This window comes from Festucalex cinctus, chromosome 20 (assembly GCF_051991245.1).
Source record: "Festucalex cinctus isolate MCC-2025b chromosome 20, RoL_Fcin_1.0, whole genome shotgun sequence".
NCBI lineage: Eukaryota > Metazoa > Chordata > Actinopteri > Syngnathiformes > Syngnathidae > Festucalex > Festucalex cinctus.
In genome coordinates, this window is record NC_135430.1 from 22554378 (window position 1) to 22571399 (window position 17022).

Consider the following 17022-nt stretch of genomic DNA (forward strand, 5'->3'; position numbering starts at 1 on the left):
GAGCAGGACCAGAGAGAAACGACAAACAAGCATTTTGTTTTGTGTGCTGCCGATTCATCTGCAAAACCTGATTGAAAAACCCCAAAAATTATACCTGCGGGTACTAGTTAGCCCCCAGCGTAACATGAGTAGCCCCATAGCTCTGTTCTAAAAATAGCTCACCAGTGAATGTCACATTATGAAGAATTACAACGGAAGAAGAATGTTCACGTGTGTGAATGTATTCTTCTGTACCAAACATTTGATACCGTTTGCAAAGCCAAAAAAAAAAAAAAAAATGTTTGTATTTGCTGAAATATTTCCAAAAGGCCAAATGAATATGTTGTGACAATCTTATTCATGACATTATTTTCCGATTGCTTTGGCAAATTGAACGTGTCGATTCAAACACACTTTGTTGTTTTATTGATTTGTTGTTACGTTTTGCTGCCGTTGGCATTTTCTTCTTATCGTTGGTGTTTGCGTTATGAATGTTGCCGCCTAGCTTTTGTGTTGTCAGCATTTTTAAGCGTGCAACTTGGCGTCCTTTTTCAAAAAAAAAAAAAAAATATATATATATATATATATACACACACACACACGTCTTGGGAGAGTTTGAAGGGTGTCGTCGATGGGGTGAGTATTGACGCAGCTGTTGTGTTTTGTGTCCGGGACAGAGCGAGCGTTGCTGATTTCTATTTTCTGCCGCAGCTGCTGACTGTCAATCAAACACATGTTGGTTGGCACAAGGTCAGGACGGACGGACAGACGGACGAGGTCTTCCCGACAAAAGTCCAACATGAAGCCCGTCGCTGTGCTGCTGCTCGCCCTCTTCTGGCCCGGTCAGTTGACTTTATGATTATTATCATTATTATTATTATTATTATTATTATTATTATTATTATTATTGACCCATCATGATGCGAATCAGTCGTTCCATCCACCAGGGAGTGAGTTTGTTTGTGGTTGCACTCAAACCATTTGGTGTGGTCAATGCTCTTCTTTGTCTCATGGTGTGGGATGGAATCAAGTGTGTCATGTGGATGCTGTCAAACTGCAATCAGTCGGGATTTGATTCAGCCAGTTGAAATATTAACTTGTTGAGACGCACGTTTATGTCGAGTTTATTGTTTGTGGCTTATTGGTGGCAAATGTCTGCCTTGGCGGAGGTTCGAGTGTTGACTGCCATTGGCGAGGTGAGGAAGAAGCAGCTGTCGCCTGAAATTGGAGCGCTAAAAACACTCGAGCAGACACTCGAACACAAAATTGTTAGCATTTTGGGGGAAAAAAAAACATACTTGTGTGGCAATCAAACCCACGTCAGCATCTTTTCTACCTTTCAAGCTCTTTTATAGCTATATATATATATATATATATATATATATATATATATATATATATATATATATATAGCGCCAACACAGGTGTTTCAAACCATCAGCTATGAAGTCTGATCCTCAGGTGTGTTGGTTGAGGGTGATATGGAATATAGGATGGATAGCGGGCAACAGCCAGATTGATATTGCGCTTCACTCAAGGGAGTTCTCCGCAATATCCATCTGGTACCTCTCCACAGTAATTTGCTCTGGAAAGGCGGGACATTCTGTACAATAATTTGAGCTGATTGGACGATGTGGCATTCTACACGTTTGCGTTAACCAATCACGGCCATGGGTGAAAATTTCGTGTTCTTGTCAAAGGTGTGGGTGGGGGGGGCACGAACATCTTAGCAGCTAGAAATGCCCGAAGCACCTCTCGATGTACAACATTCAACAAGGAAACGCTGAGTCATTCTGCCTGAACATAATTGATTGTAGCGTCCATTCGTCCATGTTACGTTTGTTTGTTAGCTCCGGCGTCGGCACTGGCTTCTTGCTTTGGTCACAGTTGCATATCCCGCCCCCAAACACAATGTCGCTCTGTCATTTGTCCGTTTGGATGAGTGGAGATCAACGGAAGTGGTACAAGATGTATTCTCCGGGATTTGTCAATTCACAAATACCGCCAGAATTCAGCTTGCCAGAGCAAGGTTAGACATTTTGAGGTGCTCTGGCGTTCAGGGGAAGAAAGTAGACAAGTTGTGAAAGACGGCAACAATGTTGTTGATTGTTCACCTTCACAGTGTCTTGTTTAACTCCAGATGACTTGACTTGACTTGACTTGTGCGTAGCGTGCCGGTGCAGGAACGAGGAAGAGCGTCTGATCAACCACCTGCTGAAGGAGCGCGCCTACAACAAGGAGTTGCGTCCCGTGGAGAGACAACAGGACGCCGTCGACGTCTTCCTGGCGCTCACGCTCTCCAACCTCATCTCCTTGGTAGGTAGACGCACGCACACGTGCAAAGATAAATACAGTCGAGCCCGAAGGCACTTTAAGGTGGGAAGTTGAAGTAGCTTTTATCGGCCGCTTCCTCTAGAAAGAAGTGGACGAGACCCTGCTCACCAACGTCTGGATCGAACATGTGAGTTCTTGACGTTGCACAGACCCCCCCCCCCACCCGAACTCAAACACTCGCCATGTTGTTGCGCTTCAGACGTGGATGGACTACCGGCTGACGTGGAACACCAGCGAGTTTGACGGCATCCAAATGCTGCGCCTGCCGTCCAACATGGTGTGGCTGCCCGAGATCGTGCTGGAAAACAAGTGAGGGAGCAAAAAAAAATAATCTTTCCGTTCGTCCTTTCAACACGTACGCTCAAATTCCTTCGTCGTGATTGGACAGTCGGGAAGGCGCCAACGTTGCGAAATGAGATTCTGACCATTTTGCCTTGATGGAAAACGTATCTGCCACTTGGAGTAAAGGGCAAACGCCACAATGATTGGCAGCTGGTGTGGACCAGCTGCCACAAGAACAAGAGGCAAAAAACAAAACAAAATAAAAAAAAAAAAACAGGATGGCGCATGCTCCAGGCTAGCAAAAGAGGAAGTGATGCGTAGCCAATGTTGCACTTTGTGCATGGTGGCTCAATCAGCAGACGCTAACTGTTAGCACACGCAAAATGTGGGGCAATTCATCTGTTCGGTCCATTTGTGCTGCTGCCGTTGAATAGATGTTTCACACTTGAATTTAATAACTGACCAACATCACAAAGAGGACTTTTTACAGTATAAATGACGGCGGCCGATGTAGCAGCTGCTAAGCTGGTTTTCTCCATTGGAGCGCATTGAAGCTGTCACGTGATGTCGGATTTGGAGTGTACATTTGAAGGAGTTGATGTGGGTCAAGTAGTACGTGAAAATGTTGCCATCCAGTCTTCCTTCCCCCTTGGCCAGTAACGACGCCCAGTTCCAGGTGGCCTACTACTGCAATGTGCTGGTGGAGTACACGGGCCAGTGCTACTGGTTGCCGCCCGCCATCTTCCGCTCGTCCTGCTCCATCAACGTCAACTATTTCCCCTTTGACTGGCAGAACTGCACCCTCAAGTTCACGTGAGTGCTTTCCAAAAGACTTTTCTTCAGGTAGCCGCCGTCAAAAAAAAAAAAAAATAAATGCATGTGGCCCTTGAGGAAAGACAATAGTCTGTCACCATCTAGTGGCTGAGAGCTGCGTTGCACGCAGGAAGTCCAAACGCGACAGAGGGTCTTCCCTGTTAGTGCACAGCACGGCGGGCGGTCTTTGTTGACGTGACGTCGGTTTGATGCCTTTGCAGCTCTCTGACGTACAACGCCAAAGAAATCCAAATGCTCCTGAAGACGGACACGGGTGACGACAACAGCACGTGGACGGTGGAGTGGATCATCATCGACCCGGCCGGCTGGACGGGTGAGCGAGCGAGCGCCCGGCGGCACTCGGGGTCGGAGGTCGCAGGTGACGGCCGCTTGCGTTTGTGTCTGCTGGTGATCAGAGAACGGCGAGTGGGAGGTGATCCACCGTCCGGCCAAGAGGAACACGTACAAGCACATCCCCATGGAGAGCAGCAAGCACCAGGACATCACCTTCTACCTGATCATCAAACGCAAGCCGCTCTTCTACATCGTCAACATCATCATCCCCTGCGTGCTCATCTCCTTCCTGGCCTCGCTCGTCTACTACCTGCCGGCGGACAGTCAGTCGACCGAGCGCCGCTTGCCCGCTCTTCTCGCCTTTCCCGCTCTGGTGCTCTTTGCTCCTCCTCAACGTGTTGTCGTCATTTCTCAGGTGGTGAGAAGATGACCTTGTCCATCTCCGTGCTTCTGGCGCAGTCCGTCTTCCTGCTGCTCATCTCCCAAAGGCTTCCGGAAACTTCCATCTCCGTCCCGCTCATTGTCAAGTCAGACACGCGCGCGCGCGTACGCCGCTTTGGTCGCGTGTTTGAATCTGTTGCTGTCGCTGCGCCTCAGGTACCTGATGTTCATCATGGTGCTGGTGACGGTGGTGGTCTTGAACTGCGTGGTGGTCCTCAACCTGCACTTCCGAAGCCCCAGCACGCACGTCATGTCCGAGTGGACCAAGAGGGTAACGCACGCCGCTTACCTGTACAGTATATATGACGGGATAGCCAATATAGACCATAGACGAGAGTGCAAGCCCTTCAACTCACAGGGCGGCCATCTTGCTCCTCCCACCTCGCCAGCAGCCTACTGTATCAACTATACGCTAGACATACAAATGAGACATTTACAGCTCATAGGCTGTTCGCATACGGCCGGGGGGGCAGGGTGGTCACGACTTCAAAAATAAATAAGTGGTTGTGCTTGCTTTGAAGGCTCCCTTTTTCTTTTAGCGCTCACTTCCTTTGATTCCAATAGCAGATTTGGAAAAGGCATCTTTTGTTGAGTTAATTAAAAAATTTCCTCCTGTACTAAACTTCATGAAGCATATCAGTTCTTCATTTATTTCAGGCAACTTGTAAAATGTCTGACCTTAGTCCTCTTGTTTAACACATTTAAAACATGATAAATGATGCTGTTTCTAGTAAGTAGTGTCTCAAATGTTCTCCAATTTCGATGCTGTAAATGTATAGGATGGTATGGCGAGAAACCTTTCCTGGGAGGAGCAATATGGCGGCCTCGCGACCGCAAAAGTTTTGGCCTATCAGCTATCCAGTCATAAAATATAATATAGATCAGTTGGTAACGTACACAAAAAAACTTATAATAGAAACTCCCATTGACATGCTAACGGTTAGCATCAATTGTTGACGGCAAATGCTTGAACAACACTCACTGGCATATCTTCTTTATCCTCAAACAAGTCTGTGTTCTTGTTTGTTTGGGTCTGCATGACTATTAAACAATACTGCCTCCTGGTGGCCAAGATGGGCACACCACAGGTAGTGGTCAGAGAACTGCATGCTTTATATTCGACAGGGTGACACAAAAGAGTCCAATAAAGTGACGGAAGGCAAATATTTGAGTCATTGAAATTGGAAGCTTCAAACGTGAGACGATGATGTTTTTCAAGATGTACGAATCTGCTGTTGAGGTTCCTCATTGGCTGCTGCAACATCTCAGCCAGGATTCCATCATTCTTTCCGAAATGACTTCAATCTTTTAAGCTCACAATTGCTATGAATCCGATGGTTTTCCTTCGGCGCGCATGGTTTTGTTGCCTTGTTAAAAAGTTTTTTGTGCCACCCTGTACAGTACTTCCTGTTGTTGGGACTGTTGATCACGATTGCCGAGCGCTTGTTATGGAAAGCGGAAACGCAAGTCGGGCGGACTTGTCGAAGTGCGAGCGTGACGCGTTTGTTTGTTTTGTTCGTTTGCAGCTGTTCCTGGAGCGACTCCCCCGCCTGCTGCTGATGTCGCGGCCGGCCGACTCGGAGCCGTTCTGGGACGGCGCCCTGCAGCGGCGCTCCAGCTCGGCGGGCTACATCGCCTCGGCCGAGGAGTACTACAGCGTCAAGTCCCGCAGCGACCTGATGTTTGAGCGCCAGTCGGTCCGACACGGGCTGCTCACGCGACCCGCGCACGCCACCGGTACGCTCGCCGGAATCGCCGCCGGCCGTTTTGCATTCTCCAGTTTTCACGCGTTTTGCACATGCCGTGCAGTGAAAAAGCTGCAGGAGGACGGCGGCGTCAGCGAGCAGCTGTACGGCGAAATCAAGCCGGCGGTGGACGGCGCAAACTACATCATCAAGCACATGCGCAACAAGAACGACTACAACGAGGTGAGACGATCGCATCGTCGTTGGCGCTTCGGCACCTTTCCGCGTCGAAAAGTGGAAAGACGGACGGCGTCAACAATTTGGAGTGCGAGATGTTGCGTCACTGCGTTCAGTGGCCACTTGCGCAAATGTTGCGCCCGTTTGGAGCGCTTGTCGCGACGTACGTAAGCAAACGCCGTCGCATGTTGTTGCCCCGGCAGGAGAAGGACAACTGGAGCGGCATCGCCCGCACCGTGGACCGTTTGTGCCTCTTCCTCATTACGCCGGTCATGACCTTGGGCACCATCATCATCTTCCTCATGGGCCTCTACAACCACCCGCCGCCGCTGCCCTTTGCCGGAGACTCGCACGACTACAGGGAGGACAACTTGCGCCTCTTGTGACGCGTGCACGGAATTCGATACGATTCGGATTTCATTCATTTGTATGCTTGCCTTTGGAGGTGGGGGGTGGGGGTCTCTTTTCCTCACTAATGCCAAATCTTCGAAGATCAACTCTCCATCGAGATCTTCAAGTTTGTTTTTTCACGTATTCTGCTCGATGGTGGGCATCGTTTTTCCATATTTTGTTGCGCCATCATTTGGCATTCGGGCCATTTTGAGCCCATCCTTTCCCCTTCCAAAAGTGTCAAGACCCAATTTTCTGATCTTGCAAACAATTCTTGAGGGATTTTCATGCATTTACAGGTGAAGTTTCCTTCCAAATGTGCCGGCAAAACTTCAAGATAAAAGTTTTATGATGGCGAATGCTCCCTTTGTGGTCACCACCAAACTGCCAACTCTGCGATCATGACGTGTCCAAATGGACAAGGCTGGGCTCCTCCCAAGGCCGAATGTGTCGGCCGCATGAGTCACGTCACTCATGCGGCGCGACTCAAAAGCATGCACGGATGTGAACAGACGTTCTGTCTGTCAGACTGACAAGCAGCATTGACGGTCCATTCGTATGCAAGCCCATGCGTGCGTTCTGACCAGTGACATCATGCGGACGACAAATTCAGCCTGCAGAGGATCCACCCTTGAGAATTTTACACGTAGGGCAGAAAGGTAAACCATCCGGAAGCATCCCAAGCTAAAAAAAATAAATAAAAATCACATCTCCGGTCAGGAAAGTAATGATTGTTAGGGCTCCGCCAAGAAAAAATCAATTCTCGTAATCACAATTATCATTTATTACGAGTCACAAGCGATATAAAAAGCCCCACCCCCCAAAAAAAAAAAAAAGGTTTTGTGTAAATGAGTTTATATACTGTCTTTCCCTTGTTTGTGTGTGTCCTTATCGAGAGCGCTGTTCATGTTGTGCACGACTTGGCCACTTGGGGGCAGTGTGGTTCTGTGCCTTCCGACATCCAGTTAAGTTGTCGCCACATTAGAGAGGAGAAGAAAGAAAAAAAAGTCACCAAATTGTTTTTTTCAGCGTAGGAAGAGCATGTGGCGGGAGGTGAGTAATGTCAAGATGCTTCTGTGTCTACATTCCTGAAGCGTTTTTGTCTGAAAAGCCGTTCTTTTGAGTGATGAAAGTGCCGCGAGTAGCCCGCTAATTAACGTTAGCGAGTCAACGGCGCTCTCCATTGTGCGTTAGCTTAGCCTTGCGCGAGCTACCTTCGGGAAACAAAATGTGTTTGCATTTAAGTGTGCACTGTGTGTAATTTTCTTCGTTTTGTGTGTTTAGAGTTACAGTTAACTTCAACCGGAGTATAATAAACTGATTGATACGGTAATAATAGTATTGTTAGTTTGACTTGATGTTGCTTGGGGGGACTGATTAGTTTGGAAAGTCGCCAAAAGTCCGTTCGTCGTTGATTTCTTCTTTGTATTTTTATTGGACATCATTCAGACTGGATGCCGTGTGCTGCCCCACATAGGTCAGTCGTGGTACCGTGGCAGCAATTAGATTTGCGGAGGGCTCGCGATCGTCATTCAAAATCAAAACTCAGAAATGTTCCCATTGGAAATCAGATTTATTAAGCAAATCAACAAGGCTAACCCTTCATTTCTCTTTTTTAGCAATCACTGCTTCTCAAGCTGAATAAAATGAATCATTGACAACATGGTCCCAATTTCAAAAGTACAAACAATAATAATTACTCCTCCCTTTTGGGCCAGTTAATGAAGTAAAAGTTGTTTTACAAAAGTTCAAGTTGCAAAATTTTCACTGCAGAAATAAATTGATATTTTTCAGACAAAATGTTAGTTTTTTTTCAAGCACAGACCATTTTTTCCTTTTATGTCATCTTTTTCCTCAGAATAAAAGTCATACTGTTATGCAAATTAAGTTGTGCCCCCCCTTGAACGTTGAGTCGTAATATGACGACTTTATCTTGAATTTGCTAAATAGGAAGCTGGAACCAAATGGTGCTGTTTGTTTTGTCTTTTTTGAGTGTTTGAGGTGCATAATGGCGCATGTGCCCACCAACACGTCACGAGAGGCAGCTGTGTGAACGGAATATCAAATGGAGAGTCGTCATTGCAATAAGACAACATATTTGTGGAGAGGCTACAAGTCTTCGGACGTGTTTGATGGAGTCGGGTGAGATGGCATCTTTTTTTCATTTTGGACATGATTGGAACACAAATACAACTGATTTGAGTTCAAGTGCTGTGTTTTGATGAAAATTCAACTTGTTTGATTGATTGATTGATTTACCATATGTATTTATTGTTTACCGTACAACACGATTGCAGGTTTTGTTAGTCCGAGCCGGTTGGCTATATTGTATTGGCAAGACTTTACAGGCAACTTTTCAAATCCTCATATGGCGTTGGTGTTGGAATTGTGACGTAGTCTTTGCAAAATTGTTGCTCCCCGATCCAAAAACTTTGCATACCGCTGCCTGATGGCCTGAAATGACAACACGTCAAGGTTTCGCATGTCTGTGTGTTTTGCGTCAGTGACTTGCTTCTTGTCAGCGTCGTCATCAGCATCTTTGTCTTCGGGTGCCTTCTGCAGTTTGGACTTCTTTAACTTCCTCACTATACAAAAAGATCACAGCGCAAGTCAAGTCATCTTCGTTTCTATAACTCTTTCAAACAGCCTTAGCTCCACTTTCAGGCTTCTCCTTCCTGACATTCAGCTTAGCTCGGCTCGCTCACTTTTGTGCCACAAGAATCCCGCGACGGCGACACCCACGAGAAACAAGAGACCCATCGCGGCGATGATGCCGAGCAGCGGCACAAGCTTCCGGTCTGATGGAGGCAAAAAAAAAAAAAAAGCAGATTTGAACACTCGCTGAGATTCCGTTTGGACCGAAGCGTACGTTTGGCGTTTGCGCAAGCAAACAGGCTGGTTCTTCACCTGGCAAGCAAGGGTGTGCTGGAGCCCCTCCCAGCTGTTTTCGGGCACACCCTCAACTGGGTGCAACCCTAAATGGGTTTTTTTTTGTTTTGTTTTTTGCTTTTGTTTGTTTCCTCTATTTCCTTCATTCCAAATGAGTACAGACAAAATAAGGCGCATGTGACGGAGTGGCCGCTTTGAATGGCACCGACTGGGAAGCAAACCTCCATCGAATTTGTGGAATGTGTTCCATTTGTCAACAAAAATAATTTCATCAATGCACATTTTTCACCAGACTAAAACTAGACAGACTAAAACCCTCATTAAATAAACAATAAGTGGGACTAAATCATTCTGCATTTTCGTCAACTAATGAAGACAAGACCAGAATGTCCTTCAATTCCTAAAAACTGGACTAAAATTTATGGACATTTTAGTTCATAAATAAAAACGAGATGCAAATGATATGATCTTGTCTCTGCTTATCTGTCATGTCTGTAACACTCGTGTGACACAACAGCACAAACACACGGGACAGACAGGAAGTGGATTCACCGTGAAATGTTAAAAAAAAAAAAAAAAAAAAAAAAAGTTATAGCTCTAATTTAACGTGAATCCGACAGCTATAATGTTTCAACAATAATGTTAATCCAAACGCTAACTAACTTATTAGCTGGATGCATGGAGCCATTGTAGCCACTGTAATTTTGTGTTAAGTTGGTTTTTGTTAAAAAGCTGAGAGAAAATTTGACTAAAATGGACTAATTAAAAATGGGATGAGATTGAAAAACTGTGATTAAAAACAAGTGCGACTAAAACTGAAACTAAATTTAAAAATGGCTGACAAAATGAACATTAGCTGGCCTAATGTGTTTTTTTCACAGTGAGGTGACAAAAACTTAGTTTTAAATGACACACAGCACTTTTTTTTTTTTGGGGGGGGGGGGGGGGGTCTTGTCTTTGAGTAATTTTGAGCATGTTCACAGTAGTAGATGATTGCACACTTGTTATTTGCATGTCAAAAGCGAGCGCACGTCTGCGCCATTGAGCCCAGCAAGAGAAAAGTTGGCAGGCCGCCCATGTCACTGCCGTCTGCTAGCAAGTTACCTGTGGACCGGCACCAGAAGTTGTAGAACCCTACAAAGTGCGGCGGCGTATTGCCGACTCCAAAGACGCGATCCTTACCTACTGTGACAATGACGTCCGTCTGCGTGATGTAGGTCAGCTCCTTTGTTCGGACCTGGCAGGTGTACGTGCCCTGGTGCTCGGGCGCCACGCTGGGGAGTTTGAGGTGCTGCCACGCCGAGCGCCAATCCATCACGTGGATCTTCCAGTCCTCCGACACCGTTAGGCGGCGCTGCAGGCCGCTCACGTTCATGGACAGGATGTGCTCCGAGCGGCGGAACCGCCAGTGCAGGTCGAAGGTGTCCACCTCGGCCGGGAAACTGCACGCGATCTTCACCTGGCTGCCGAACGCCGCGTGGATGGCGTCTGCACGGGATGTTTGCATTACGAGATTCTCACAAAGTACGGGGCGAGGTCATCCGTACCTTCCATCCTCAGCCGAGCTCTTCTTGCGCTCCTCTTGCTGCTGACCTCGCACGTGAAGTCCACGCGGAGGCTTGCGTCTGCCGTCACCTGCATGCGACTCTCCACGTCATACAAGCCCGTCCGCGTCGGCTCCACCTTCGTCTTGTAGTCAAAGGGCCCGCCGTCCGCCGGCGGCTCCGTGGACCAGGCCAGCGCGGGCGCCGGGTAGACGCCGTCTGCCCGGCAGAACACGGCCCCGTCGCTCAGCTCCATGCGGACGTCCTGTACGGGAGCTGACGTCCACACGACGACGACAACAACGACAACAAGAGCAGATTGACATCAATCAGGAGAACCGCGTGACGCTTTTGGAGAAGGGCCAACAAACGTTTGGATGAGATAGTTTGTTGGGAAGGTTTCAATCAGGCCGTTTTTTTGTTTTGTTTTTTTTAGGCTTATGAAGTCTGGAGCAGGGTTCAATGTGATCATCAGGAGTTTCCAATGATTTTGGAGTTTGAAGGAAACGTTGACATGAGAAGATTTTAGGGTCCTTAGATAAGAATGCTTGTCGAAATTTTGATCTTAGTTTGTATGGAAAGCAACAATGCGGATGCGTGTCTGCTCATGCCGAAGATTGGTTAGCCAAACTCGGACTAAATAGTGCTTCAAAAGCAGGCTCAGGCTGCGTTTAAGAGCCAACGATGAGATTGCTTGTCTGATGGGAGTTTCTTCCTGGTTTGGGGGCTCCATGTCCTCCAAGCCGGTCGTGTTTCCCAACCGCACTTTCCAGACTGTTTTGCATGTCTCCCTATTCCAACACTGGTGATTTCAATGATCAGCAAGCTCTGGAGAAGCCTGATAATGAGCCTCACCTGTGTTGGAGAAGGGAGACATGGAAAACAGGCTGGATCATGTCCCCTGAGGACCAGGGTTGGGAAACTACTCTCAGCTTCCGCTTGGATTTGGGTACTTTCCTGAACATCTGGTCAGCCCCACCCTTCTGAAGACTCTGATTTTTTGATATTTTTTTTCTTAATTGAAATTAGAGTGCCCAGGCACCTAAATTGGTCTCAGCCGAGAGCCCTAATTGAGAGATTTGTAGACTAATAGCTGAATGTCAAAATAAGTACACCGGCAGCCAGTGAGGCCAGAACAGGATTTGTTGCGCTCCCTCTTCCGGATTCCAGTTAAGAGGCGAGCAGCAGCACTGTCAATCAGCTCTCCACATTGTTTTGCTCGGCTGGCTGGCTCCAAAGTCAAGCGCGTGACATTCATCCAACCATGATGCGGCGAGGGCATGGACGACGCTTTCAAAGGGCTGTTGGATCCAAGAAAAGTTTTCACCTTTGGAAGGTGCCTGAGGTGGAAAAAGTTGAAATCAACTTGAAAGGCAAGTTGAAAGCAGTTGGCTTCACAAAGAGTGCGAATGGAGTCAAGTGAAAAGTCGGGTTTTGAAGGGCTACTCGATTGTCTTGAAACGCTCATGGAAATGGCACGTGAGCGTCATCAAGATGGAAAAGGAAGGAAGTCTCATCCTTCGTCCAGGTGGAACAGAGGACAGCAAATACAACAAAGGAAAAGCAGCAGCCCTGAAGTGGAACCCCTGGAACAACTAGGAAAGCTTGCAGCCATACTTGTTGCGTTCTGCGCGTTTGTGGGCTCATATGGGATCATATGTGATTATAGTAGGGTCGGGATTTACAAGGTTCACGGCGACCAAGCACCGTCCTCAAGACAAGCTGAAAGCGGTTGTCAGGAGATGGCAGCTATCTTCTCAAATTGTGCATCAATCCATCTGACTGTCTGCGCCATAGCAACAGGATGAAATCTCATCTGTTCACAAGACAGACCAGGGGCAGCATGTACAAAGAGAAAAGTAGCGACCCTCACATGGAAGCCTGCGGAAGGCCACGCAGTCAAAGCTTGCAGCCATACTTGTTGCGTTCTGCGCGTTTGTGGGCTCACCTTCCACACGGAGGTTGATGAAGGACTCCAGGCTGTCCCTGAGGGTTCCCACGTAGCACTTGTACCGCCCTTCATCTTCAAGCCGCACCTCCTGAAGCAGCAAAGAAGCGTTCCCTTCGGACAGCTTTTCCTTCAATAGCCACGTCCGTCCCCTGAAGCGCTCGTCCTGATTGGCCAGCTGGTCGCTGTCGTAGTAGAAGGAATGCACCTGGACCTGAACGCCTCCGGTGGCCTCCTTCATCCAGTGGACGACCACGTCGTCTCCAACGGGGAAGCTCGCCGCCAAAACGCAGCTCGCATTCCAACGGCACCAAACGTCGCCGGCGTCTGCAAAACATGACTGAGAAATTGGATTGACGAAAACATCAGATTCAAGTCACTTCAGCAATTGTGTGTATCGATTGGAGGCACTGAATCCTGAGACGCATCGTGGTCTAGTGGAGGGAAAAAGACACTTTGTCAATGTGTGTTTGCAGTTCATTGGCAGTGTGAGCACACGTTGCGGCAGTGCCGCGTGCAGCAAATGACGACACCCGCCATCAGCAGGGAAAGCTGAAAATGTTGGCGCTTACCTGTGCACAGCAGAGAGCAGACGACGACGACGACGGGGGAGAGCGCCAAACGCACCGCGGACGCCAACGACTTCATTTTGAACGGGACCTCATCGTTGTCAATGTCACACTCAATCCAAACAACAAGAACGGCGGACGGGCAGCATTCCACTTTGCTGTTTGCTTCCTTCTTTTGCTTTTCAAACACACCCCACACAATTATGCAGCTTTCGATTTCCTTGGATCACGTGACCGTTTCTCCAAAAACATCAACACGCGCCAATTGAATTCGCAGTCCAACCTCAGGTTGGGGACTTCCATTGAGTCTCAGTTGATTCAGTTGATTAAACGTGTGAGCACGGAAAATCTCAAATCCAGCAGATCGTTTGGAAGGTCCTGTTTTCCTCCCCGGGCCAGAATCCACAAGAAGGGGGCGACCACTAAAGCCACCACCACCATCCACGTCTTCATTGTGTTTGCAACTTGCTCACTAGCAACACTCGGGAAGTCCAAAAGCAAGATGGCGGCATTCCTCACATTGAGATCACTTATACGAGTGTGTCAAAGCAAAGCACGTCCTTCAGACACAAACACGCATATTTCACAATGATTCAACTTTATTGGATTTGGCAAAATGCAAAACAATTCTTCTACAAACATGTGCGGATGTTTCAAGGCAGGTCCACACAGACCGATAATCTGTCCAATTTTGAACCCCCGTTTTCCATCCAGGTCAGCAAAATTCCAATCATTCGGGCCCAGAATTAAAAAAACATCAAATCAAATTCAGATTAAACTGATCCAGATTTCCAAATCTGATCTTCCTGATCCACGGACCAGGATTTACTATCCCGGTATTTTCAAACTTTTCAGAATTGCATCAAAATAATCCTGATCCTGTGGGATTGGGATTGCCAAATCCATCCCGCCCTCCCCCTGGATCACAGACAGGGGGCAGAAAGTTTCTTGTGTAGACCTCAAGACTTTGATCAAATCACGATGCAAAAGGCAAAATGCGTCACAGTTGCTTATAGCAAGCGCAATATGAATCTAAATGCCATCTTGAGATTAGTGGAAGCACATCAAAAATATTGTTAACCTTTTGTTGCTGTGAGATTTGGGTTTGAAGCAATTTCTTTTTTTCGGCATTTGGATTTGTTTTCACATTTGTGGAATTTGGATTTTTTTTTTCAGTAAAAAAAAGAAAAAGTCCATCATGTGGTTTCATTTGTTAAGAATATCGTTTGACATGATTAATTCAAGGTATGCTTAATTATTGATATATTGAGTATATGTGGAACTAATATGTCAGGTTTAGATGGGGTTGTTGCGGACCCAAATGCAGGAAGCAGGGAAGTGAGGCAGGCTTATGGATGTTGGGAACAAAAAAGGGATTTTATTTCCAAACGCCTAAACTAAGAGGCAAGCAAGGCACAAGGAGTAAATTGTCAGTAACAAAAGACCAAAACTCAGATGCAAAGTAACAAACAAAACATACTAACCCGAGACAAATGACAAAGACTCAGTGACACAAACCAATGATCCGACAAAGAGAGATTGGAAGACAAGGGGACTGGGATGATGCGTTCAATGACAAGGAGACTAAGAGCAAGCCAAACACAGATGACAAAACCAAACCCAGACCATAACACTAATACATGCGATCACAGTCTAACCCGACCCCAAGGTGGGATTCACTTGATGCTATTTTTCAGGTTCAAATTGATCCCAATTTGGGATTGATGTTTTGAAATACCCAACGCGGGCTCAAATCTGGATTCAAGGCAGGACTGGATTTCCTTCCAAATGTGGTTTAGAATTTTCAAGGTGTAATGGAGTTTGAAATGCTCAATTTTGGATCAAACCTGGATTTAATCATTGCGGTGTCTTATGTCTGGAAAGATGATGGGAGGGATTATCCTGTGGTGTGGGTGGGTGTTGAGAGATACCCCAACACACACACACATCTGCTCAGAAATGGCAACTGGTAAATCCGTTCAATATTTCTGACTGTGGCAGGTCCTTCAAAGTTCAACTTTTATTAGGCCTCTTGGTTGAGGACAGAAAAAAAAAATGCGGCATTTGAATCTTGGCAAAATACATCTTTGTTCTTGTAAAGATGACACTTTTTATTCTCTTGGAAAGATAGGAAACACTTTTGAACTTTATTAATTCCCAACTTTGTTCTCTACAAATGTTGGTAATATGGAATTTTCTCAGAAATGGGTGACTTTTCAATTCTTACAGCGTTGAATGGTGCGCATGGTAGTTGTGTACAATTGGTGTTAGAAATCGGAATCGGAGGGGTCCTTGTGAAACGGGTTCCCCTGTACCGAAATAGTGAGGCAACCTCTGCCATATGACTCCAATCAACAGGAAGTTTCTAAGTGTGGCTTTGGTGAGCGTCGTCCCCGATGACATTGTTATCGTCACAGTTGCTTTCCTGAGTGGAGTTTTCAGCTACTCGCTGTCGGTTCCGCTACAAATTCCTCACTGGAGAAGAGAGCACAGCTGATGAGGGATCTGCTTTCACACAGCTTAAAGCGTAGCTTGGCCGACTCACATTTGCAGACGATGAATCCCAGGATGCCGTAGGACGTGGCCATTAAGACACTGAGTATGACGAGGGTCACGAAGATCAGCAGCGGGAGCTTTGAAACTGATGGAGAAGACATGTTGCAAATGTTCCCGACACGGATTCTCTGGCAACTATTGCTTGTCGGACATTTTGTGATTACCTGGTGCGACAATGACGTCCGTTTGCGTGACGTAGGTGATTTGGGACGTTCGGATCTCGCAGGTGTACGTGCCCTGGTGCTCGGGCGCCACGTTGGGCAGCTTGAGGTGTCGCCAAGCCGAGCGACCGTCCATCACGTGGATCTTCCAGTCCTCCGAGACGGACATGTGGCGCTGCAGGCCGCTCACGTTCATGGACATGATGTGCTCCGAACGACGGAACCTCCAGAGCAGGTCGAAGGTGTCCACCTCGGCCGGGAAACTGCACGGAATCTTGATCTCGCCGCCGGATACCGTTTGGATGGACTCTATAAAGCAGATTGGGATGACGAGATTTTGATGAAGAGGTGCGCTCGAGAAGATGTGCGAGTGGAGGTTTCGTTGAAGAAGCGACTGTAAAAAGGTTTAGATGAGGTCGTCTGCACCTTCGATCTTGAGCCGAGCGCTTCTGCTGTTTCTGTCGCTGCTGACGTTGCATATGAAATCCACGTTGATGTTTTCAACCAACTTCAATTGCACCGAGCTCTCCACGTCGTAGAACCCCAATTGCGTCTGCTCTGTATTGGTCTTGTTGTAGAAGAGCCCGGCGTGTGTCGGCGGGTCTGTGGACCAGGCTAGCGTGGGCTCCGGGTAGATGCTGTTAGCCCGGCAGAACACGGCCTCGTCGCTCAGCTCGATGTGGACCTCCTGGACCGGAGCTGACCCCCAAACCGCAACATGTCAACACAACAGGGACTTGGATTAAGATTGGTTGGATTATAACACTTTGGGAGACCCAGAGGAGCAGTTATGTATGAAGATGTTGGGATGAGAAGAATCAAGGAAGCCTGGATGGAGAGCTTTGGAGTTGGAGATCTAACTAATGAGGATGTTCATGAGAAGGTCTGAGGAGATTTTGA

At 47.2% G+C, this 17022-nt stretch overlaps 3 protein-coding genes across 4 annotated transcripts in view; 1 reads left to right on the plus strand and 2 right to left on the minus strand.

The window, feature by feature from the left end:
- chrnd (cholinergic receptor, nicotinic, delta (muscle)) overlaps window positions 1-17022 on the plus strand; it is a 21489-nt gene continuing 4467 nt past the window's right edge. The window contains exons 1-13 of the mRNA XM_077508876.1: window positions 1-821; window positions 2150-2295; window positions 2396-2440; window positions 2513-2622; window positions 3253-3408; window positions 3630-3742; window positions 3825-4025; window positions 4118-4229; window positions 4300-4414; window positions 5670-5880; window positions 5953-6071; window positions 6269-7508; window positions 8449-8597. Coding sequence (XP_077365002.1) covers window positions 713-821; window positions 2150-2295; window positions 2396-2440; window positions 2513-2622; window positions 3253-3408; window positions 3630-3742; window positions 3825-4025; window positions 4118-4229; window positions 4300-4414; window positions 5670-5880; window positions 5953-6071; window positions 6269-6451 — 1620 coding nt within the window. The 5' untranslated portion in view covers window positions 1-712 and the 3' untranslated portion in view covers window positions 6452-7508; window positions 8449-8597. The remainder of the gene's footprint in view (window positions 822-2149; window positions 2296-2395; window positions 2441-2512; window positions 2623-3252; window positions 3409-3629; window positions 3743-3824; window positions 4026-4117; window positions 4230-4299; window positions 4415-5669; window positions 5881-5952; window positions 6072-6268; window positions 7509-8448; window positions 8598-17022) is intronic.
- Window positions 8010-17022, minus strand: part of LOC144009252 (CD276 antigen-like) — a 13888-nt gene continuing 4875 nt past the window's right edge. The window contains exons 1-6 of one of the 2 annotated variants that reach the window (XM_077508881.1): window positions 13409-13696; window positions 12837-13163; window positions 10892-11164; window positions 10527-10832; window positions 9161-9253; window positions 8010-9040 (exon numbers count right to left, since the gene is read on the minus strand). In XM_077508881.1, the coding sequence (XP_077365007.1) occupies window positions 8820-9040; window positions 9161-9253; window positions 10527-10832; window positions 10892-11164; window positions 12837-13163; window positions 13409-13484 (1296 nt within the window). In that variant the 5' untranslated portion in view covers window positions 13485-13696 and the 3' untranslated portion in view covers window positions 8010-8819. Of the gene's footprint in view, window positions 9041-9160; window positions 9254-10526; window positions 10833-10891; window positions 11165-12836; window positions 13164-13408; window positions 13697-17022 lie in introns of those variants that run through there. The other variant, XM_077508880.1, reaches the window with a different exon arrangement.
- LOC144009255 (V-set domain-containing T-cell activation inhibitor 1-like) overlaps window positions 14755-17022 on the minus strand; it is a 3742-nt gene continuing 1474 nt past the window's right edge. The window contains exons 3-6 of the mRNA XM_077508884.1: window positions 16549-16821; window positions 16126-16431; window positions 15951-16046; window positions 14755-15880 (exon numbers count right to left, since the gene is read on the minus strand). Coding sequence (XP_077365010.1) covers window positions 15867-15880; window positions 15951-16046; window positions 16126-16431; window positions 16549-16821 — 689 coding nt within the window. The 3' untranslated portion in view covers window positions 14755-15866. The remainder of the gene's footprint in view (window positions 15881-15950; window positions 16047-16125; window positions 16432-16548; window positions 16822-17022) is intronic.